This window comes from Phlebotomus papatasi, chromosome 1 (genome assembly GCF_024763615.1).
Source record: "Phlebotomus papatasi isolate M1 chromosome 1, Ppap_2.1, whole genome shotgun sequence".
NCBI lineage: Eukaryota > Metazoa > Arthropoda > Insecta > Diptera > Psychodidae > Phlebotomus > Phlebotomus papatasi.
This window is the reverse complement of record NC_077222.1, coordinates 8,689,101-8,714,288: the sequence shown is the minus strand read 5'-3', so window position 1 is coordinate 8,714,288 and position 25,188 is coordinate 8,689,101. Positions and strand designations below refer to the sequence as shown.

General features: G+C 32.7%; 2 protein-coding genes across 3 annotated transcripts; one reads left to right on the top strand and one right to left on the bottom strand.

Moving 5' to 3' along the window:
* Positions 1-340: 340 nt before the first annotated feature.
* Positions 341-11,235, top strand: LOC129798700 (uncharacterized). Its single transcript, XM_055841978.1, has 3 exons — positions 341-415; positions 5,400-5,567; positions 9,983-11,235. Exons 1-3 carry the CDS (start codon positions 401-403, stop codon positions 11,096-11,098), a joined length of 1,299 nt encoding a protein of 432 aa, XP_055697953.1. The 5' UTR covers positions 341-400; the 3' UTR covers positions 11,099-11,235.
* A 6,005-nt stretch (positions 11,236-17,240) lies between these two features.
* On the bottom strand, positions 17,241-20,986 carry LOC129798699 (uncharacterized). 2 transcript variants are annotated; one of them, XM_055841976.1, is made up of 6 exons: positions 20,678-20,793; positions 20,454-20,592; positions 20,279-20,390; positions 19,388-19,793; positions 17,784-17,831; positions 17,241-17,408 (listed from the first exon to the last, which is right to left on the bottom strand). In XM_055841976.1, exons 1-6 carry the CDS (start codon positions 20,687-20,689, stop codon positions 17,391-17,393), a joined length of 735 nt encoding a protein of 244 aa, XP_055697951.1. In that variant the 5' UTR covers positions 20,690-20,793; the 3' UTR covers positions 17,241-17,390. The 2 variants fall into 2 exon arrangements, with proteins under 2 accessions (XP_055697951.1, XP_055697952.1); XM_055841977.1 differs by having other exon boundaries at positions 17,241-17,831; positions 20,678-20,986.
* Positions 20,987-25,188: the final 4,202 nt, after the last annotated feature.

Sequence of the window (25,188 nt, the reverse complement as noted above, 5' to 3'; positions counted from 1 at the left end):
CTTGGTTATAATAACCATGATTTTCCAACATCATCTTAGCTATTAGACATCTCTTTAGACGTAGGATGTGTTGAAATAGTTGAAATATCTAATTAAATCTGTCTGGACATATCGAAAGTTAAGATGCTCTTAATACCTCTAACAAAAAGGTAAAAATATGAAATGTAAATTCAAGATTAACCATCACAAATTGCGCTCAAAGAGAATTTAATCAAAATCAACATCGCATATTCACTGGCTTTTGCACTAAAAAAAGATTTCCTTCTCTCTCTCGCGCATCTTCACAAAGCCATCGAGACCATTTGGTATAAAAGCAGTTGGAGGAATTGCAACAAGTTTAGTTTCATCCGTGGCGCTCATCAAGAGATACCATTCACTAAAGATAACACAAAGTCCCAAGATGATGGAACGTTTGGTAAGTTTAAAAACGATGGAAAAATCTTTGTGCGCGAATATAGAAAGTTTTTTAATATCACAAGTAACGAGTGCAAACCACAAAAATTCCAATAGCCATGTCAACAAGTGAAATTAACATAATTCCAAGAAATCTCAACATATCGACACATTCTGCACACTTTTCCCGCCGAAACAGTGTATTGAAATACATATTGAAGTTTTCATTGTGCCAAAAAAAAACAACAACATTAACAGTTTTGTGCTTGATTGTGGAAAAACATCTTATGTTCAATGAGAGAGAAATAAATCAAGTTCAGGGGCATATCTATATGCATATAGTATATCGAAGAAGAAAAGTGAAAAGATAAGAAGTGAAGAAATAATTAATTATATATCTATAATCACATTGGACGATGACGATGGCCGGATAAGAGAGCTTGGGATAATCTTGCTCGCACTTTTCTTTCCAATGTTTGCAACATTGTGATTGATACCATTTGGATTTCTAATTGATTACCCAGCAATTAAGTTTACTTTTGTGTCTACTTGTGCTGTCAATGGACTTCATTTCCTCCAAGACTTTTTAATTATGTGCTTCTTTTGCCAAGTATTTTATGCTTTGGGCCAAGCTTTGTTGATTTTTAGTGCTAAACTCAATTGAGCGGCAAAGAAATGCATTGGCGAAAAGCTTTTTCTTACTAAATTGTCAATTAACCCTTTAACGCCCATTCGGTCATATACGACCTATTCAATTTTTCATACTTCTGTTCATTTAACTTTCATTTCTGAAATATTTTATGAAAAAAAATAGGTAAAATTATTGCTCTGGAAACTTCGGTAAAATGACCTTAAGTCCTAAAGTTTATCTATTTGGATTAACCTGCGATTCTACAGTAATTCATCTTATTTAAAAAAAAAATAATTGCTTCTTGTTTTAAAAAATAAAACTTTCAAAAACTGGTTTAAATCTTTTTATAAAACCACTTTTGAATGATATTTGAACCAATGAAAGTTTGAAAATCTTAATTTTTTTAGTGGAAATATAATTAACTCTTAACAAAAAAATTAGGCTTTTCCGCTCAACACGAATTAAAAAAAATTAAAATAACCGATTTTTAAAAACTAAAAGTCTTTTTTTTTCGGAGCAAAACAATACGAAGTGTACATATAGTGGAAATTTTTCAAGTTTAACAAATTTCCAAATAATTTATAACTTTTCTCATTACAAAATTCAGAAATTTTCTTTTGAACTTTCATGAAAATTTAAAAATATTTGAAACACTATGAAAATATTCGAATATAGAAACTGTGACAGCTCGTTGTTGCTCACATTTAGAAAATTAAAATCCCCAGAGAATCATGCAAAATCTAAATTAAACCAAAATTTGGAATTCAAATCAATGCGGAATTCCAATGCGCTGGCACATCTTTTAGATCATGAAAATTTCATGAAATCCAAATTCACATCCTTTCCTTTTCAAATTATTTGCATAACTCTATCGTACTCTTTAGTCCTCAACTTCTTCTTTTGTATATCAAGCCAAATTCAATGTAGATTAAACCAATTTTCAATGGGAAAAAGTGAGACATGGATGTGCAAAACGTTTAAGAGAGTAAAGGATGTAAATTTTAATTTCACGAAATTCTCCTGATTTAAAAGGTGTGCCAGAGCCAATTACAAACCGATTTAGAGTACGGATAACTCTCTTTAGATTTCATAGAAAATCAATTTAGGTTGCGGAATTACCTATGGCTTGTCCATGTCCATACTTATGGCCTTCTCGCACAAATCTTCATTTTTCCTTGGAAAACGACTTCGAAAAACCACAAAATTAAAAAAATATTCCATATATTTATGATAGTCCATAACGATTTTGTGGGTCTTCGAAGTCATTTTCTGACAAGAATTTCGGCGAGGTCTTAAGTATAGCCGGGGATCTCACTGGGGCAATAGTCAAGACCGTTGGCTCTTGGGTGGATACGTTCCCGGCTTAACTCACTTGACTCAGTGCAAAAATCTGAATGTCTAGAATAAAGATCTTTTTATTGTGATATAACGTAATAAAAATGCACTGCCTCTGCCTAAAAAAACTCCGAGAGCATGGAAGAAGAATCTACATTCCGAGAGGCGCTCCTGGGCGATCTACGACCAGTAGATTCTACCAACACGGAATATATGACAACATAATTTAATTTTAACAAAAATATAACCCGATACTATTAATAAATAATAATTAGGGGAAACTTGGGCTCCACCAAACACGGGGTAGAACCAAACACTATTTTTTTATTTCTTGGACTATCTCAACTATTTTTCAGTAAACAAGCATCCCTATAGTGCTTATAAATTCCTATAGGTCTTGTCCTTAGAAGTTGAATATCTGATTAAAAAATCGCAGTGTTTGGTGCTGCCCCAGTTTCCCCTAGGTATAGACAGGCCATAATAAGTAATGTTGTAATCCTATATAATCTTTAAAGTTCTTTAGAATCGCTTAATCATCAAATGGTTCGTAAATAATAAAAATCCGAACCTCGATCCGAACTTACACTCAGTCCTGGCATTATGCACTTCGGGATTATGCACCTGACGGAATTATGCACATACAATTATGCAAGTTTGCTTACCATTGGAGTCAATTTATGAAATCGTTTTTGAAATACGCCTGAATGTATACTATTTTGCGACACGGGAAATTTAAAAAAACATTCTGCTTCTTTTTCAGAATAAAATTTTAATTCCTTTTATTAAAGTAACATTTTAAAATATTTGAATCATTTATTGAAGAACTCTAGCGAAAAAGTACTCTTTGTTAAGGCAATTCTATTAAACCGGTTGAATCTTTTTTGTTTTGTCTACTTTTACTCCGCGTGAAATTGGTTCTACGGCCGAATTACAGTAGACTCTCTCAAATTCAGACATTAGGGACTAAAATGTCACCCGAATTAGAGAGAAATTCGGGCATCAAATTGTTTGAAATGCAACGATTATTATTTGTTTTTCCGCATGCTCATACTAAGTTTACATACTCGTATTTATGGTAAATTTCATGAAACTCCCTTTATAATGCAAAATCTCATGATGCATAAATCTAATGAGACTGGGTGTACAAATTATATCTACCCGAAACTCCGAGTTGTCCGAAAACTTAAATTCTACCCTGATGAAATTTGTTGCAAAAAGATTTTCTAAGGATATTAGAAATGCGTTATTGTTTAAATATTTTAAAAACCAAATACTGAATTTGGCTTTCGAAATTAATGAAAAATTGTGAAAATCATAAAAGAAATCATTTATTTGATGTACAGATCTTAGAAACCGAATTTAATAGTTTACAATTTAGAATACAATCTGCAGGTCAGTTCTTGTGGAAAGATATGTATTTTGATAGTTTTCTCATGGATAAATTAGTCAAAATCTTTAAAAGAATATGTCAGAAATTTCTGAAAAATTCAACCTAAGTTTGATGATTTCGAAAAATAGCTTTCGATCGTACAACATTTTAATTTTCTTGCTACTCTTTATTTTTTCATTTCATAATAGTTTTTAAGGAAGTTTCGAGCTGAATTTTTACTAAACTTCAAGTAAGTTAGTTTGTTAGTCTTGTCAGGGGCCTTCTCAAATCGAGATATCAGTAATTCATATTTTAACTTCCTCTGCTTTTTTTTTTTTCTGAAAGGCTCAACATTGTAAAGTATACTCTTTTTGAATTTTATATTCCTAAAGATTGAATAAATGAATTATGGTTAATTATGGTTATGATAGATGGCGTGTCATTACTTTTCAAAGTTTAAAATTCGAATTAGGTTGTTTCGAATTTTCAAATTGCGCAGTAAACCAATATTTTAAGCCCGTGAGTTATTTTTACTTTTCACGTCATATTTGATATTTGCTTCAGTTTTTTGAATCTGTGGTAATTTTTATTACTTAATTTATTATTGAACTTTGCCAATTTGCGTTAAGTAATCACAGTTTGATCTTTTGGCACTCTTACACGTTTAATAAATTAGGAACTAATTACAACATCAAATATCTTCGAATAATTCTCTTTATGATTTTTATTTAGAATTGTATACTTAGGGTACTCATTGTATTAGATAGATAAATATGTTTATTTCACGTCAAAAGAATTTACATTACTTACTTACATTACTTATTGATTTCTAGGCTAAATCTGAAGGCCGTCTTAGGATCAGCCTTAGTTTATTTAGGCCGTAACACTTATCGTTTAATAATTCCAAACAGAATAAATATTCCGCAATGACGGTTTTTTGGAATAATTGCCTCAAGACATTCTTTGGCAGCGCTAAAGGGTTAAAAACGGTTAAAGCACATATCTTTAATATAGCAATAAAAATCTCCTTTCGAACATATCGAACCAGTTCTTGACTGCAGTTCAGGTTCAATATCAATATCCGGAACTTGAAAACATGCATCGGGGCATATTTAGTATGAAATCGCCAATCGACTATTCCCAATGTTGGAGGATCAATTCTGCGCCATCAATTAAGAAAAATTGTGGTGGATATTTAGCTACATATAAAGTGAAAGTGGTGCTGAGATGACCTTCCAACGATGGTTATTCTTTTGCATTTGCCTATCTGGTGCAGGTTTATTGCACCTCCTGCTCCATCGAACTTCCTCAGAGCGATATCAATCGCACCATTTACGATTCTTTTTTCGCATAATTTTCAATTGGCAAAAGAATGATGCACGAGGAAGTGTTAAATTATCCATCTCATGATGTTTTTCATTCGTGCTTTAATTGCGGGCATATAACGGGCAATAGATATAGAAATGAGAAAATTCCCATTGGGTGATAATTGATGTCTTGGCTGAAAGTGTGCATAACATACCAGAATAAAATGGAAAAGTAAATCATTTGCACCAAGATCTTTTTTGTGCAACTTGCGTCGCCTTGGTGCTTTTTAGAAAATGCATTCACTCTACATTATGTATAATTGTTGGAAGATGAAAAAGAGAAAATTCAATTTATTTTCCATAGATTGTGGTTTTTATCACTGCAGCCGCAATGTGTGGAGTTTCCAAGGCAGCACAGCAGCATTACCACAATTTTGCAGAACCTCGTGCAGATCCCAATGTCAAGGGGCACTACAGCTATTCAGATCCATATGGTGCAATCTTTCACGTCACTTATGAAACAGACAAGAAGGTCTCACCAACAGTTAATAATTATTACCTACATGCTTAACAATAAGATGAACAGCACTGGATTTACGGATACTCTTTGAACGCTAAGCCTCAATTTTGTGGCCTACATTCAAAGAAATTTTCCTCAAAAGATGATTTAGCATAAATATTTTAATTACTCTGCAATTTAATCAACTTTTTTGCAATATATCTTTCTGAAAATAGAAATTAAATTTTATTGAAATCCAACGATAAATTATAAACAATGTTCTAGATTTTGCTTAACTGTTAAAGGTTGGGAAGCTTCAGACAGTTGAAGCCTCTTTTAAGTCCAGGGATAACATGATAACATCTTCTCGATACTATAGACTGTGGATTCTGAAAAATTCAAATGATAGCTTTACTTCTTTGAGTTAACACGGTTAATACAAATATTTATTATATTCAGAATGTCACAATAAATGGACTAACATTGCGTAAAAAGTCATCATTCACTTAATCTACCTAATCTACCATGGTACAGATTTATCGATACTATCGATTCGATAGTAGGGGAAAGTGACCATGCTTGATACTGTAAAATGATGTCCAAGGTTTGTGATTATTTTTTGATTAACACACAAACCGAAGCGATTCTTTCACTATGACAAAAAAATGTCTCACTTATTAGGTTCATAATCCAACCTCAAATAGTTCTTGGAAATCCTTAGATTTTCCTCAAGAAGAAAATGGAAATTCAGTAGCGATTTTTATACAACTTGGGTCCGGGGCCTTCCTGTATAATAATTGATTCGACTATTCGGAGGCCCATTTTCACTGCAAAAAATACACCGAATACAAAAAATTGCACATCAATAATTAGACGGAACTCTAATCTATCTGCTTAAGTCGTTTGTAAGACTGGTTATTAGTTTTAAAATCACTTTTATGTAATTTTTCTAAGCCATGTTTTTATGGCATTAGGGCGCTAGCGAAAACCATTTCTTCACTTTGAGTCCATGAAAATGTAATTCTGCAACCCTAAAATTCAGGCAACAGGGTTGAAGATTATGTCAATTGTCGATAAAATTGGCGGATTGCAATATGTGTAATTATGAAATAATCACATCTAATGATATAGTTGCCACATTAAAATTATCATTCATGGACCCTTCTTAAAATATAGGATGGACACAAGTAGAATTTATGAATTTATTACCACCCACAAAAACAGTGTCCCCAAGTAAAAATATTTTTACATAAATATTAGTACTGATGACCCCTCTATGTGCCTATGATAGTAGTTTTCGTGAACAGCGACATTAATTAAGAAATACTTATGAAATATCATGTATCGAAATTACAGTTTTGGACCCATTTTTGATTTTTGCCTCCTGAAACTAGAAAAAATGAGCTAGGATCCTAATTTTTTTAGGAAATGTGAGGCTTAGCACCAGCTATTGAAATATATTGCGATGAGTCATAACTATTGATTAACATAGGAAAAAAATAGTTATTATCAAGCTTGGATCGTATCAAGCATGGTCACTTTCCCCTATCGAAAAGTTATCATTCCACCCCAGGTGTTTTGCCCTAATTACCCTAATTACTATTGCTTTTTTTTAATATACCGCACATTTCTAAAAATTTTATTTAATAATCTTAATTTTTTTTTATTATTTTTAAAAGTCGTGCATTTCTGGGACTGTTCCAGTCTACCAAATACGGTAAAAACGTGTCAAAATTTGCCAAGTTGAATTCGAAAAATTAAAAGGATACCCTGTAGTTGATGGACCCGGATCAAAGTGGTTCATTTGCCACTACGTTTCAGGAATAAGGGAAAGTGCCCAGGCTTTACACGGTCCCAAGGTTCATAATGACTAAATTTTTTCTATGTTTTTCAATAAATGTGACTCATCGTTTCTATATTTTAATAACTACAGGACAATGTCCTATTTTTAAAATATATTGCGGAGTCATATTTATTCAGAATCATAGGAAAACTTTAGCCAATATGAAGCTTGGGACCGTGTAAAGCATGGACACTTTCCCCTACAATGTCTTCTAAATCAGGTCCTCAAAACATTTTGGGCAATTTTGATTACAATTTTCAAAAAGAGATTTTGAGTTTTTAAAGGAAACTTACATACAACAATTGAAGGAAGAAACACGTAAGGTATATATCGTTACATTTGACTTACCCTCGGATTAGTGAAGAAAAATGGATTGTAGAACTCATCACCATGAAGATAGAAACAGAATGAGTTGGCAACTAATTACATTACGTTTTTTCCTTAATTATTCTATAAAAGCTTCCCTTTGAAAATATCAAAATCATTTTTTTTTAGTGTAACTAAAATTGTTCAAAACGATTTAAAGATCTGATTAAGGGGACATTGTATTCCCAAAAAGTTGTGGCGAATAAAAATAGAAAGAAGCGAAAAAAGGTCTTGATCCGTTCTCACCATCTACTGAACTCCACCAGAATACATAGGGCGAGTCTATGTTAAGATTTTTCCAGGGAAAACGTCTCAAAATCGAAAACTACATAATGTTTAAGGGGTTACGTTAATCAGGCCCCAATGACTGAATTTTAAATATTTTTAAATGAAAAATTCAGAAAATATATATTTTAAATGTTGTGCTTTTATATGCTTGAGAACTGTAATTAAAATAAATTATTTTTATGTCCAAAAAAATAAGTGAAAATATCGTGTTTTCAGTCCTTTTGACCTACTTAACCCCTTAATGTCTTTTATCGAAGATCATTATCGCCGTCTTTGATCATTTTGTTCCACTTTTTCATGAAGTCCTCTTGTGAAGACCTTTTGAGAGGAGTCAAGAAGAAGCTGTGAAATTTTGATAATTAAAAACTTGTTTATAAATTTTGCTAATTAAAGAAAAACAGTGTATCTAAATTATCTACAAAGGAGTAAAGTTTCAAAAAAAATTCTTCAATTTTTTTGAAATATTTTGTCGTTTTTGAATCTTGAAATATTTTTCATAGGAACAATCCTATCGTCGACACGATTTAGTCTAAAACGATTATTCTTGAGATTTTACACTGTACAAAGTACTACGATTATATCACAATAGGTGTAACAGGCTTATTGTAGTAAGAAGATAATTTCTCAATTGAAAATTGGTTTTTATAACGCTTATCATTCGAAATTTCAATTTTTTCCTTTTTTGTATATTACAACTATTATGGTTTTTTTAATCATTTTGTAAAATTTAATTTTCGATGGAAAAACTGGACTTTTTGCTACAAAAATCTCTCGAAATATTATGGTGATAATAATTCGTCTCTCTTTACTTACGATAATCGTAGTACTTTTTACAATTTACGTTCAAAATTGTAATAAAAACTTCTTAACTTATTCAAAAGACATTAAAAAAAAAACATTTTTTTTTCTTTTCGTCCGTAGCCATCCTCTAAATTATTGAAAACGATATTTTAAAATTTTAAATTTTTAGAAATTTATTTAAAATTAAGATTTGTGTTTATAATTTTATCGTCTAATAATATGCATAAATTTTTATTTGATATTCATTTTAGAATCGATTTGACGGCTTTATTTAAAATTATTTTTATTTTTTGCCATAAGATCTTTTTTAATATCAAAAACTTCCGAAAAGAAATCTTGGATAAATTTATAAAAAAAATATTTTTGTATGGATTCTGTGAATTGTAATTAAATTCTTAAATGGACTGACTTAATTGATGTCTAATTTAATTCAATATGGCTTGATTTTATTTTTAATTAACTGAATTAAATTAAATACAAAGTTAAAAAAATAAATAATAATATTACAAGGGCAAAATTTCAATTTATTTGTTATTTTCTTCACAAATCCTTTAAATTTACTATTTTTTCAATTTTTCTGGACTAAGCAAACTATTTCAAATATTGTTATATTTGTAAAATAGAAAAGAAACTCTCACTTTCACACTAAAATTACTAAATTTAAGTACTTTAAGATCGATATATATTCCTAAAGTAGTAAAGAAATTTATTTTCGCTTTTGATAAATTGTTTTTATTGAAAATTATACTAACAAAATTATTGAATATTTTGAAGCAAGATTTTAAAACAAATTTTACCAGAAAATGCAATAGTTCAAAATAAATCTAACAGACGAACGCCATTGATTTAAATATCAAAAATCCGATATTATTACTAAATTTTCCCACATTTAACCTTATTCAAGAATTATAATACATTTAATTAATTACATGTTTTTGATTAAACTATTCTTCTTAGTAACGTTATAATAATAACCCTAATGAAAAATTAAACCAAACAATATCATTGTGCTTTTTATTGTGTATTATTCCAATGGACAAAGTATCTTATGTACATTTAACTTTTCCGTGTATCTAGTGCTGTTCATCTTTCCGTGATTATTTCTGTATATAACATTCGTAAACTAAATATTTTAAAATGCTTTCTTCAGACTTCAACAAAAACTTCTCCAGATCGGGATTTAAGTGAACTTGGAACTTTTAGTGGCAAACGGAATACCCAAATTTCGAATTTTAACCGTCCAATTTACATCGTAAACACCAACAATGAGGATGATAAATTTGAGGACAAGGTCAGCTACCAGATTGCCTCTAGTACAACCAAATCACCCTTCAAATACGGAGGATTCCAGTATTCCTCAACAACGCCCAGTCCAGTTTTTAATAGTCTCCCCAATTCGCACATCAATAAGCCTTCATTGGCAAACAGCGAAAGGAGTAGTGCGAACCAGGGGGGCAGTTTTCGTCCGGTTACAACGAAATTCACAGTCAACCATCCCCATCCACCGAAGAATCAGGGCAATTTGATCAGCAGCAGGTATCAACAATCCTCCTATGATGATGAGGAGGAGTACATTGAGACCAAACGGGAGCCTACGAATGCAGGGCAGGTGTCTGACAAATACCTCAATGACTACCAACAAGCCCTGTCTAAGCTTCAAGCAGCAGGTTCCAATGTTGCTCGAAGGCCAAACCCACCAAAGAGTCAGATCAAATATATTGGAGTCCCACCCAATTCGCCAAACAGCTATCTCCCGAAAAATAAGCAACAGCAATTCCCAGCCTTAGAACCCGAAGCCAAGCCCTTCAAGCCCAAGTTCAAGCTACAAAATGTGCCCAATTTGTACCCAAGGGATGATGCACCCTTCAAGCCCTCCGTGGGATTCCCCGGAGGCAAAGGCGCCCCAACGAAGCAGAAAGAGTACTTCGAACCACCCCCAGAGTATATCTACACCAATGATGATGTGCAATACTACAATGTGGACGGTGGAGCTAGTCCACCATCCAAAAGTCAGAGCCCTCAGTACCTGAAGCGACAGAACCAAATGAAGTTCCAGCAATTGGCCATTGAGAAAATGAAGAAGGCACGCAATCCCTACTTCGGCCAGCCCAGTCAAACCAACTTCCGGCCAATTGTACCCCAACAACCTCCACACAGATTCAGCATGCCCAGGAGGAAACCATCCAGAGCCTTCACACCTGCAAGAAATTCCTATAAATCCAGGCCCATCATAGATGGACCCTATTCCATTCGCATCTCCATGTAATTTCTCTTTACACTGTTAATCGTGTTTTCATAGCGTACATCAGTGATGCTCATACAATGCTAATTTTGTACCAATTTTCGATGTAACGGTTTGTTGATATTAATTTATTAGATAAATAAAAAAAATCCAAATTTAAATTGCTTTTCACTATTACCGCCGAAATGTATGCAGAAGTGAAAGGGCGAAAGCGGTGAAAGTTAACTCATCGATTCATGACTCATATCATTTGGCATTTGGGACAATGATGGAATATTTTCAGTGTGTCTCGACTAATCGTAATTTTAAAATGGGAAAAGCGGTTGGTTTATGCTTTCTTCTTGAACAATGAATACAGAATGTGGGTATAAAACTTCTTGTGAACTTTACAAGGAGAACAAGTTCAACATTTACTTCTAAGAACAATAATACTTTTTATTATCTGCTGGCCTATTGCAAACTTGTGTCTATCAAAATTAGTTTAAAAGCCGGTAAATAAATTACTCCAGTTCCCACTCAATTAATCTTGAGATATTAACCCTTACGGTCTTAAAAATCTTTTCATAAGCAGAAGGAATCTGACAATTTAATAACTTTTTTCTTTAATTTTATAAATATTTAAAAATTTTACAAAACATTTCTCATTTTTTTTTAAATAAAATTATAGCCAAAATCTACTTAATTAATTAATCGATTTAAAATTGCTTTTGAAATATTGCTCTTGAACGCATATTTCAGAGATGCAGAATTAATGAATTTCGTATTTCAGTATTAGCAGCCCTATCGTTAAATAGTAATACAGTACAGTTCGTTCAAGAATTTAACCTGTTATGAAATAATTGAAGTTAAACCGTGTCACTAAACTCCAAGTCTGAAGAAGTATTTATAAATTGAAGGTAGAACTTTTCACCTTTGTATGAAAATTTTCTCATGAAACCCCGTACTTAGGCACATCCTTTTTTAATTTATAATATGTATTATAAATTTTTAAGTATTTCCTATAATCTATTCTAAGGTAAAATGACCACAAATTGACCGTTTCTCATGTTGATTGATGAAGATATTTATTTCATTTTCTTTTAAGATTTTATGGTTAAATAAATCCACACTTGTTTTATTATGAAGTAATTATATGTACCTTATTATCATAAACCAGTCATTGATAGACTTGAATAATTTATGGTGTACTCATAAAAGGTTCGATTAGATTATAGATTAGAACTACTTCAAAAAAAATGTTTTGTTAAACGAACAAATGGATTTTGTTGAAATTTTGTCAAAAGTATGTTATTTACGTTATTTACGAATTTGACAAAACTTTTTCTTGCATTTTATATGGAAAAACACCCTTGTGACAAATTTTTAACAAGATTTAGTTGGCCAGCGATTTGACAAAACTGTTCTATATTCTGTATGGAAGAACATCCTTTTTACAAACTTGTCTTGTTAATTTGACAAAACAGTTTTTTCAGAGTAGGTAAACAGTATCTTTTTCAGCTCCATTATCATCTTTTTCATTTTCACGTAATCTTTTTGGACTTAGATTTCCTTGTCTCTATCCAGTCCTATATTAGGGCTCATTATGTATCCTATTGGATCCCTTGTTCTTAGTTCAAGGGTTATGCTTAAGCACTCATCCCATAAACTCGAATATAAATTGATTTCCAAATTTAAAAATATCCGCTTGATTGTTTTTTTATTGAATTGTAGGTCTTTTTGGGCCTAAGCAGGACATTTTAAATATATTCTCCTACTTTAAAATCTACAGAATCGTTTTCCAATTAAATCAAGAAAAACCGTTTTAATTTTTTCTGGTGTAATAATGGCCATAGACTCTTCAAAAATTTGGGCATAATATTCTAAAGCTCGATAGAGAAAACAAATTAAATAATTCAATTTTTAGTCCCCTGTTTTGTGAGATTTTTTTCTAATTTTCAATGATCAATTTTATTTATTGAAGATAATCTAACAAATAAAAAGGAATTAGAGTTAAACTCTTAACATAACTTATCGAATAATGCAAAAGGAAATTCATAACCCATTCCAAAAATCTGAGAACATAGGTAGGGGGAAGTGGGGCACCTTTGAAATTGGGATTTTTCACCTGTGTTCAAATAGAACTGAGCCATATCAAAATGTGATTTAGCTTCTCAATCTGTTTGTGCAGTTTAATTATCTCACGATAAGGCTCAATTTTATTTAAAAATAGGTGAAAAATACCAATTTCAAAGGTGCCCCACATTCAAAAATGCCTTACTTCCCCCTACTAAATTTAACCCATTCAGTCAATGTACCAGAAATACTTGAGATAGAATGTTCATATTTTGGGATTAGTTTTCTGCAGATTAATAGATGATTCTTTTGAAAAGAAATTTTTTTATCTATTATGGGGGCGCAGGGGGCCCCTGTCAAAGACACGTCCTAACGGTCGCTGAATTTAAATTCTGTGCCTTAATTGATTACAAACGCTATTGATTTAGATAGAGTAACTATCCAATAAAACAAATTGGCAACTAGAATTCAAATCAGGAAAGAGGAAAGAGGCCAATGTAGGACCATTTTTCCCAAGTAATTGAAGAACTAAAGTTACTAAAACTCCGTTCCCGATTCGCAATTCGGATAAAATTTGCCCAGGAATAAATTATCTAAAATCAATCAATTTGCGTATGATGTATTATACCATGGTAAGGAATGGGTTTTAAATAGATATTTTTTTAGAGTGCGAAAGCTTCTCCTATATCGTGGGAATAAAACTGAAATTTCTTGAAGTAATTCTTAAAGAAAAACCCTATTTTTTATGACTTTTATAAATTAAAAACATTTCTAAATTAATGTCTGAATTTAATATTCAAAATTTCATTTCAATCTAAACATCAAGAATTGATAAGACTTTCAGATCTTTCAGATATTTCTTATCCAGATTCCTTTGTCATACTGGAAGGGTAAACCAGAGCTTTTAAATAAAATTATCTGAAATCTATCTCGAAAATTAGCCATTTAAATTCTAAAGGTAATTAGAAATTCAGATTGTTATTAAAGAAAATCTTTATTGATATACCCACCTTTTTAGCTTTGGATTTTTTTTACAAAAGAAATCTTTAATTACAGTTTAGTAAAGAAAATTCTGTTGTATAATTACAAGGAAGACCCAAGAAGCAAAATAGTTGCCTTATAGAACCAAGTATTAAACAAGTCTTTTAGTGCACTTTTAAAAGACTTAAAGAGAGAATTTTCTGTTGAAATTCCTATAGCAGCCCTTAAGATACTTAAGAGTGCGCCACTTTACTTATAGTAATCTCAGTGATGGAAGCAAGAGCGTTATAAGTAAATAAATAGATTTTTGGTTCTGTAGTGCCTTACTTAGGGAATTCTACAAGACTATTTTAAGAAAAAATTGCTGCTTGGGGAGGGTTGTTCTTTTCTTGTCGTTCTTGTCCTAAGTAACACAGTTATAATGGCCGGTAGAGGAGACTATTTTGAACTCTGAGGCTGCATTGATTGGCATTGATAGATGACCTTTTTCCATAATTCTAAAAGAAGCTGGACCCTACCATATTTTTAATCTGGTTTTATAATTGTTTTGTAGAGCTTAATTAAATTATGCTAAGGCCTAGTTTCCACGGGCACTCAATGGGTCAATTGGTAGAGCACTCGCTCTATGATGCAAGTGTCCCGGGTTCGAATCCCTTTAGGTCACCAGGAACATTTCTGGCGTTAAAGGTGTTGGAATTGCATCCAGTGAGCTTCACTGTACTTGATTCCAGGACTGATAACCCCATCCCTGTATATGAAAAAAATAATAATGGATGTTCCGAACTCCCCTTGCGGGAAGGCCTAGTTCCTCTAATGGAACGTTGTGCCACCATTATTATTATGATTATTATTTCGCATTGTTACCCAGTGTAAGAGCTATTATTTTTAACTCTTAAGAAGCTACAAACAATTCCCCTTATATTTTTTTAAATCTAAATTTATCATAAAGTTGAAAAGATGTTTTTTTTCATAACTTTCTTTTTGTATAATTCTGCTAAAAGCAAAATTTAATTAGATGGACAATAATTTAATAGTTTATTCATAAGCCTAATATCGTTCATTCGATTTTTCAAAAGAACAACGTCTTCAGAACATATTCGAATAAACTGAATTAAATACATCTTATACGGGATTTTTTTGACTGAAAATGTTTACTTTTTTTATTTGTTTAAGCTCTGTTTTAAATTCCGATACTCTCAGGTTTTTAACTTTATAGAAATATGCTTAAGCAATTTCAAACTTGTATAAGTTGGTTCACTGTTTCTAGAAATAACAAATGTAAATAAATTTTAGCCCTTCAAATTAATCGGGCAAATACGAAAAGAATAATAAATAATTGTAAAATATTTCTAACAATATAATTGATTGACTTTTGAAAATTTATAATTTTTTTAAGTAGATTTGAATTTTAAAGTCGTATAAAATGAGTTACATCCCTGATACGAATAAGCGATATTAAAGATTTCACGTGCAGTAAGTGTATTATATTTACTTAAGGCCAAGTTTCCTTTAGAAATATACGAAAAAATCGTATATCAATGTAACCTCACGAGCCTAACAGACCAAAAATAGCCCCATCTCCCCGTATAAGTACCGTGAGTGCAGGTGACTGTGACCCCCCTATTCGTAAGGTTTTCTTTACTTCTAGAACTTAAGGACTGTCTTTACCGATCCGATCTACCATACCTGATCGGTGAGAACCGTTCTTAAATATTAGAATTAAAGAAAAGCTTATGAACAGGACAGGGTTAAAGTCACCGGCATCGGTATTCATTTTTACATTCGTTACATTCTTATGTTATCTTATGTTTTTTGCCCCAATACTTTTTTATTTATTTTTTATTTTTCGTATTTCCTAAACCTGTAAAAGGAGTGAATTCTTGTTCAAGCATAACACGTTAAAAAGAAATATTTTTTCGAACTTATTTCATATTTTAATTACGAATGAAAGGAGTTTGTCATCGTATTCAAGTTAACATTGACTTTGATCGAAGGTATCGATTTTGGCTATAAGTGAAAGTTTATTTTTTACTTATTCCTCCTTATATCTTAATTTATGAATTGTTTTAAGATGAGATTTTTGCAAAAAATTAACCCTGATGCAAAAGCAAGGACGGAAATTCGGTTTCCTAAAATAAGATTTAAACAAAAAGCAAGAAGTAATTGAGTAATTTTCCTGCAATAACCAAGGTAAAAACTTTCTTAAATCATATCGGAAAAATGACGTCACTTAATCTTATTCTTATGCACTATCGATAGAATAAATTGTCGCAATTCTCTGAAGGTCAAACTAATGGGTTGATACACTTGGGGAATGGAGAATGTTGCTCTGTAGAGGTGGAATTTCTCCATAATAATTTCTATATGGCTCACGTACCACAATTGCAGATTAATTGGTATGTCCAATGATCAAAATTACAACTAATTCGTGCTAAATGGGCATATTAGTTTGTTCTTTTTTTGCGAATGTGAATTGAGACATTTTCCGAATGACCAAAACATGTTCTCAAATTGGGCAAATGAAGCAAGATGTTGAAATCAATTAGCACACCAACATTACAATCCATTACAATCTCTGTTGCGAGTGCAATAATCTTTCATGTTATGAGGAAATAATGTGGCACTCGACGTTTCTTTACCACCCACGCCCAAGATATGCTTCATGGTGTAATTTGAATTGAATACCGTGTGAGTTCAGGTCATGAAGTCCAGTATTAAAATGTTGGGAGTGAGAAGAAGTTCACCTTCCTCCAATTACATCGGCAAAATCGTCACTTGGCGGATATTGAAAACACCCATTTTTCTCGATTTTGGAGGAGAGGGAGTCCCACTCCTTAGTTCTTTTGGGTGCGAAAACTACCAAAGAGACAACATTAGATGTATTTTGGATGGAGATGGCTGTGGCGTGAGGAGAAAAACCTTGGGGTGACGCTCACCTTGACTTTACCTATTTTTCTTTCCACCTGGTTACAGTTTTACGAATGTGGTTATGAGCTGTTTGCACCTCCAGGCACTAAATTATTACCAATCCGAATAACTTCCCGCTTCTGGCGATAAACAACGAACAAGAACAGGGTGTGATTCCAAACCCGGAGAAGGAAGTCACATGAAGTTTTTGAGAAAGTCAAAGACATTTTCTTTTTTTTCACATGTTTTTTATTGTCTCTACACGTTCTTAAATGTTTTCTTTTTCCTCATACACACAGTCCTTATCATACAAAGGTTATCAATAATTAATACATTATTGGTCCATTGAACTGCACGATCTCTTATCACAAAAAAATTATGTTGCTTGATTCGGCTGCTTTTTGGGTAAAGGTGATTTGGGAAAGGTAGAAGAGGAGAGTTGATAGAGGGGTAGTGTATAGATGAAGATCGGTAGGAGAAAATAGAGCGTGTTAGTGAGAAGATTCATAGAGTATACATATCAGGTTCATAAATTAAATGAGGCACTGAGGACAAGAACAGCTGAATCCAATCTTGGAATCCTCCATAGTCAACTGGTGAGACTCTGGTTTAGCGCTAAACAGACCTAGCTAACTAGGTAAGGGTAAATTCTAAGCTCATCCACTCGATATGGGGTTGTTCTAAGCCCTGGATTTAAGCTGTTCTTATCCTTCGGTGGAGAAAGGATAGATAAAATTTAGAGTAATAGTGTTTTTGTGATATTCTAGACCTTGTTAAAAGAGTAGCTGTATCCATCAGGAGTACGGTTCAGGGAGAGCTGAAATAAAAGAGAAAAGGGGTTAGATTTACCATTTTTTTTGCATTCATCTGGGGTTAGTTTAAGCATGACTTTTATTGTAATTTCACTCAAAAGAACCTGATAAGAAAGAGTCAAAGAAAAATTCCAGGTAAAATAAACTGTAATAGGGTAGAGTCAGCCCTTTTGGCCATGTAAGCACTTTTTGGCCACCTAAAGGTGTCTACATATTGAGCACAATTTTCGTCAAAAATTTCTTTTTTGAAGGAAATTGACTGCAGTGCTGTAGGTAGAAACTTCAAAATTCTGTCAAAAATGCAATTTTTGACAAAAATTGCTCCCAATGTGTAGAGGCCTTAAGATAAAACAACTAATTTAAGGAATTTAATAATAAATGGTACTTCTACACACGTAATATGCTCTATTCTACTATTTTAATGGGTTATCATGTCTCTTAATTATTTAAAATTCATTTTGAAATAAGTGGCGAAAAGTACTGAAACAAGAACAATTGGTGAAAATGCAAATTTTTTCAAAGAGATTCACTAAAATTCTCGAAAAGTATCCTAGGTATTTAGATAGATGTTGATTCGAAGCAGGTGCCCATCAAGCCAAATAAAAAGTGAAGATATTTTTCACTTTTCCTTGTAAAAGTTTTGCAGATATTGCACCGAGTCTTAAAGAAATTTCCTCGAAGTTCTTGTATTATTTCGGCGAGCATTATGAAATATGTATTTTTAGATAGATTTTAATGCAGAATTTCGAAATATATCAGACTGACAAGTCAATTCTCTTTAGGAAAAAACTTGCCAATGCTCTTCAGTGCCTCTATGCAAACACGGAAAATGAATTTTACACATAAGGAGGCCATAAAAGCTTAAGGGTGGCGAAAAGTACTGAATCTACCCTATTAGCTTCAGATCTAGGCTTAGCCATATGGCTTAACTTCTCTAATTTTTTATCGGGCAAGACGTTTTAGAAAATTTTGATTTATAATTGGACTATTAATGGTAAATAAACTATTAGATTGTAAAAAATCAATAAAATCGGTTTTTGTCTAAGGTTTTGAGACCCTCGAAAACTAGGCTAAACCTCTGGTCTGAAGACGGTCTAAGAAGTTACAAGCTTTGGGATTTTTACACATTGTTCATTAGCAGTTGCAGGGGGACTACGCTTCCTGTAGCCCTTTGCCAAAGCAACTTGTAATAGTAAAAAAGGGTCTCTTGACTCTTCTTGCAGTGATATTTTAAAGGTTTTCTTAAATTTTTTTTTCTTATTTCCAAAATCTTGATTCAAATATGTGCTTTTCTCACAAAAATCTTTTCAGTGTTAAAAATTACACCTGTGTAAAATCTATATATATTTTTTGTAAAATAATAATTGTAGAAAATTGCTTTTAAAGAAAGAAATGGTAACACTTTTCGCTTTTCAGATTTGAATTAAAAAATTGGGTTAGATTTTACACATTCAGTGGTAAATTTTACACCTTCGAGTGTAAATTTTACACCTGTTTTTTAAAATGTCTTCTGAGTGAAATTTGAATGATAAGATCATGGGAGAAAGAGGTGCTGTCCTACCTTTCCTGGTGGCTGGAATCGGTGTGGGGGAGGGGTGGTGTGGTATTCTGGCTGGTGGTGGTGGTGGTGTGGGGGATTGCTCTGGTGGAACTGGTGGGCTTGTTGGATCTGCTGCTGGACACTTGGTGGGTGGGTGGGGAGTGGTGGGTGGGTAGGCAGGGCAGCAGCTCCATGGTGGTAGGCTGGGGCAGGAGCAGGGGCCTGGTAGTAGTCAGGAGTCTGCTCATAGCGACGAGGATCGTAGGATCCATCATCGTAGTCATCGCTGCGGGCAGAGTGATATTGGGGCTGGGGTTGATGATAAGGCTGGGGCTGGTACTCTGGCTGTGGCTGGTACTGAGGCTGGGGAGCATGCTGTGGCGGGGCAGCTGGGGCTACAGGCAAGTGATCACCACTGGCACGGAACCTATTCGTGGGAAATTAGAGAACGGGTGCATTTAGCGCAATGGAGAAAAAAAACAACATTGATTTCATATTATTCCTACAGCGATATACAATAAGATCAAAAGTGAAGCAAACAATTCATTTTCCTATCTGATCTCTCCTACTCTCAATTATGCACAATGCTCCATGGGATTGGGTGTTACATAAATTGTAATATGCATGTGTTATAAACTTTGGGTCTGTAGTGGACCTCCTCTCTAAGTTAATCCCAAACAAAGAATTTTATATTAATGACTTCACACATGAATGCGCTTTTTCTTGTACTCTATATTTTCTTATGAGCTTAGTATGCAATTCCCAAAGAGAGGTGTAAGTACTTTTGTCTGGCCATTTCGCAATTCCATCACTTCTTACATCAATGATCGTGCAATGGGTTAAAATCGAAGTGAAAGAATGTGGGAGAAAAACCCATGGCATGGGGAAATGCTCCAAATAATTGGTACTCACCCATCTTTTCCCGCTGTATAGGAAATTGTTCTCTTCTGGCCAGTTGGATCTACATAGCTGTAGCTTCCGACTCTGTTGCCAGCAGCATCAGTCTCCTCTTTGAAGTTGATACCTGCAATTGTCCATAAGCATCAATGCAATTCTATTATATTCCATGAAGAAATTTTCCATTTACCATCCTCTTGTGTGTAGGCAGCTCCGAATTTTCCATCACCAGACAAATATCTCTGTTCACTGATGATGGCAGCGGTCTGTGGACTGTTGTGGTATCCATGCTGGGCAGCAGCAAGGGCCAGAAGGGCAAAGAAAATCGCCTGAAGGATGAGGTGAGAGGTTAATTTTTTTTAGTATATCCAGATTAGGAAAAAGCCCATATTTGAAACTTGCTTTAACACTCACAAACTTAAACATGGTAAGAAACTGCTTTTCAGCCTTTTTTTCCACTACTTTTTACAATTTCCGCGTATTCCAACAGCCACTGTTCAATCACTAGCCGATGGCAAAAGAGAACTGATACATTGGAGCCTCCCGCTTCACTTTTATATGAGTGAAGGAAACCTTGATGGTCCCCCATTCAATTCCAATTCCACCAAGAAATTGGTCTGGAGCATACGTCACTTGCAGTCACTTCGGTCGGTGTTACAATAAATTGTACCATTCCTCCTCGAGATCGTTCTGCAAGAGTCAATGAAGAAAAAAAAACGCGGGGGAGGATGATGATTTGATTAAGACATTAACAGGTCATTAGAGATTAATAAACTGCACTGACTGCACTCGTAATTATAGAGTTCTCAAATTCGAAAATAAAAGTAAAAAAAGACGAAAAAAATTCGTTGAGTGCTCGTCATTATTCCAGAAAATTAACAAAACTTTTAATTAAAATTTATTTATCTATTTTGTAATGATTTGTATAACCGGTTAAGACTTAAAGAGCATTTCAAGATCTTTTATCAAGATGTGTTATCATACTTGCATATTAAAATTTTAATATGATTCTCATTAATTGCCGCTGGTGAGAGTCCAAATGTGTAATTTGTGTGTTTGAATCATTTTATATTCAAAATTTGATCTATTTGTTGATAAAAAGGTAGTCTTGGCCCGCAAAATTTGATATAAATTGATTTATAGCATTAATGCGAAAAATTAATGCGATTTTCTCTTTAATTTTTTAATGTGAAAAATATTAATGCTTTAGGTAAATTTAAACTTATTTTTGCAGGCCAAGTCCACTTCTTTATCAATAAATAGAAAAACTCCAAATATTAGGTGACTCAAAGGCACAAATAACATATTTGGACGCTCACAAACGACAATTAATGTGGATCACATTAAAATTTTAATGTACAAGTGGTGATAACGCCGTAAACTGATAATTTTGAAAAATATTATTTAAAAAAATAAGTTTTTAGATTCAAGAACCAAACGTTTTGAAAATTTATCAAAAACATTATTTTGAAAAAAAAAAAGAGTTTTGTTTGAGCTTAAATAATATTAATATTGTTTCAACATTATTTATTTATTTATTTTAATGTAATTATTCTAATATTCAAGATTAAAACAATTGAATGGCGAACTTCTAATTTTTCAAATTTCAAATAAAAGTAATGATATCGCAGAAAATAAATAAAAATCTGGGTAAAAGTGGATTAAAAATGAGTTATCTTCATTTGCCAAGGAAAATATTGAAAAGATTTTTAAAGTGATATTATATGGAATGACATGCAACAAAGGATTAGAATCCGAATTCGTATTCCTAATCTATTATTACTTCTCTAAAATCTTCTTTGTGAGAAATTCTCGCGAAAGTTGACCAAATTGAAGTAAATCGCTTTCAATATGTGTACGTCGATGCCGTCCAAAATCCCGAAAGCCAAAATCCAGAAAAGCCAAAATCCTAAAGCTAAGATCCTGAAAGTCAAAATCCTGAAGAGCTAAAATCCTGAAAGCCAAAGTCTCGAAAAGTTACAATCCCAAAAAGTCAAAAAAATCCGAAAATCCAAGATTCTAAAGTAAAATCCCGAAAGTCAAAATCCTGTAATCCAAAATCCCGTACTCCAAAATTCCAAAAGCCAAAATCCTGAAAAGCTAAAATCCGAAAATCAAAATCTTAGATAGTTACAATGCCGAAAAGCAAAAAACCTGACCATCCAAAATCCTAAGCCAAAATACCGAAAACCAGAATCCTGGAAGACAAAATCCTGAAAGCCACAATCCCAGACTCCAAAATTCCGAAAGCCAAAATCCTGAAACGCTAAAATCCGAAAGTCAAAATCTCAAAAAATCACAATCCCGAAAAGCAAAAGACCTGACAATCCAAAATCTTAAGTCAAGATACATAAAACCAGAATCCTGGAAGGCAAAATCCTGTAATCCAAAATCTCGAACTCCAAAATTCCGAAAGCCAAAATCCTGAAAAGCTAAAATCCGAAAGTCAAGATCTCAAAAAGTTACAATCCCGAAAAGCAAAAAACCTGACAATCCAAAATCCTAAGCCAAAATACTGGAAATCAGAATTCTGAAAGGCAAAATCCTGTAATCCAAAATCCCAAACTCCAAAATGTCGAAAGCCAAAATCCTGATGAACCAAAATCTTGAAAGGAACTATCGCAAAAGTGACAATCTTGAGAGCTAAAATCGAAATTTGTCAAAATCCTGAAAGGGGCAAAATAAATCGGAGAATAATGTGTGGAATATTTTCCCAACACACAGAAAATTTCCAAGATTTTGACCAGGACCCGTACACGTAAACTTAAATTAGAAATCTTATTGAAAAAAAAATTGGTTTAATTTCTTGTATAGAAGTACGAGAAGCTCTTCTAAGTGTACCCCTTGACTTATAAACACGGTAACAATTGAATAAGAAGCAATATGAAGAGTGTTTTGAAATACACTGTTCTATAATATCTTACATATAGAAATATATTTACAAAATAATAATAAAAATATATTTATTTCCAGAATCGTGAATCAATCACAGCTAAATAGAAAAGAGTAATTTCTATTTTTATTTTTTTTATTTAATTTCTTTTTAATCATATTCCTTAAATTTTTAGTTTAGGTTTTACGAACAAGGTTAGTTCGAACCACATATGCAACCTGCGAAGAAGCGTTTCTACGGTTTTTCTCTGAAGCTGTGTCACCTAAGACGACAGAGGACGTTGAATCAATTTTGAATCATGAAACATCTTTTCTGTACTTTTACGATATTCATATCTCAAAAAATTTCTGTTATCATTAAAAAAATAAATAAAAAATTAAACAGATGGGCAAAAACATATTTTCTAGATTATACGAAATAAAAGGACTAGGGTAAATTATGAAACAGTTAAAATATAGCAAACGTTTTCATATTTTAATATTAAGTCTTGTGGCTCCGGCACACCTTTTAGATCAGGGAAATTTCATGAAGTCGAAATTCAAATCCCTTTCTTTCTCACGCGCTTTGCATATGTCTATTTCATTCTCTCGCACTCTTCTTCTTCTTTTAAACATCACACCAAATTTAATTTACCTCAATCGAATTTGGTATGCGAAAGAATGCGATAGTCATATGCAAAACACGTGCGAAAGAAAGGGATGCGAATTTCGACTTCATGAAATTCTCCTGATCTAAAAGGTATGCTGGAGCCATTGAGTTCGACAAGTCCTGAAAAAATCAGGTCAGGTAAATTAAACAAATGTGGGAAAAATATAAAGTGTGCGAAGCCAGAGTGTGTGCGATACCAAAAAGCCTTCCCTTACTAATCTAAATTAAAGCAAAGTGAAGAGCGTCAATAGGCATCACTAACTGTTTACTCTCTCCAAAAATTATTGCATATATACATTGTTTTCTCATTGAAAACAAGAAATAAAAAAAAGCATGGAATGTTAAATATTCGAAAATTTAATTAAAAAACTGATTTAAATTGCATGCAAAACAATTGCAATAAAATTAAAATTACTCCGCTACTTAAACCTCAATATTTACGATGTCATCTACATTAGCCAATATATACATAATGTCTGAAAGTCATTTCTCTAAAAACGCGCGAAATGGAAAAGACAAGAAGGTGGGTAAAAAGTAAGTCTGAGAAAACTTATTCAACAATTTCATTTTTGGAGCATGTCCAATTTAATAACGGCGCGAGTTCTTGCATTTTTTAAAGCAGCACAAATAATTTCTTATGCATTCCCTGCAACATACACTCTATTTGTCTATTTGGCAAAAAAGGGATTATCTAACAAAATTTTTATTGGTAATTTCTCTTTCAAATTTGTTAAAAATGCCTCCAATTGAAAAACGGAATACCGAATTATACTGAATTTCCACAAATACCAAATACGAATGTGCGTATTTTTATTAAAAAAAAAAAGAAGAAAAAAATAGAGAGCCACAATAAACTTTACTTCCGATTTGAATAAATAACACCGCCGCTTTTTTCTCTCTCTCTGTTCGTATTTTCGCATTGTAATTAAAGTTACTTTTCATGGTGTACCAGTTACAAGAAATGAACTTCTTGCGTATATGTCTCTTTGGTTCCGATTTTACATTTAAAGACTTCCTGATACACGAATTACTTCTGCGTTTATTTCTTTTATCCATCTCAAGGTGGTCGAGTTGTTGAATTTGTCTCACAATATTTTTAGTTCAGTGAATAATGCAAATTTTTACTACAAATGCTGATGACAAATTTTTTAGACACTCATTGTAGTACGCATTCAATTAATCATCGGGATTGTCATCATACTCTTGGAGGGATTTGCCATTAGAAGGCCATCGGGGTTTTCTTTGAAGTTAAAAATGTTACAATTACAATAGTCAAGTACTCTTACTTAAGGGATTATTTGCACAATAAAATTCCCACAGCGGCACTTAAAATTATGTATCTTTGTTTGAAATCAAGATTGTTAAGAAAATGTAAAAATTAACA

Excerpts from the sequence above, each read along its gene's own strand:
- LOC129798700 (XM_055841978.1), top strand. Across the intron at positions 5,568-9,982 it reads CTTATGAAACAGACAAGAAG|ACTTCAACAAAAACTTCTCC; the intron begins GTCTCACCAACA and ends TGCTTTCTTCAG.
- LOC129798699 (XM_055841976.1), bottom strand. Across the intron at positions 19,794-20,278 it reads TATACAGCGGGAAAAGATGG|GTTCCGTGCCAGTGGTGATC; the intron begins GTGAGTACCAAT and ends TCCCACGAATAG. Across the intron at positions 17,832-19,387 it reads GATTCCAGCCACCAGGAAAG|CTCTCCCTGAACCGTACTCC; the intron begins GTAGGACAGCAC and ends CTTTTATTTCAG.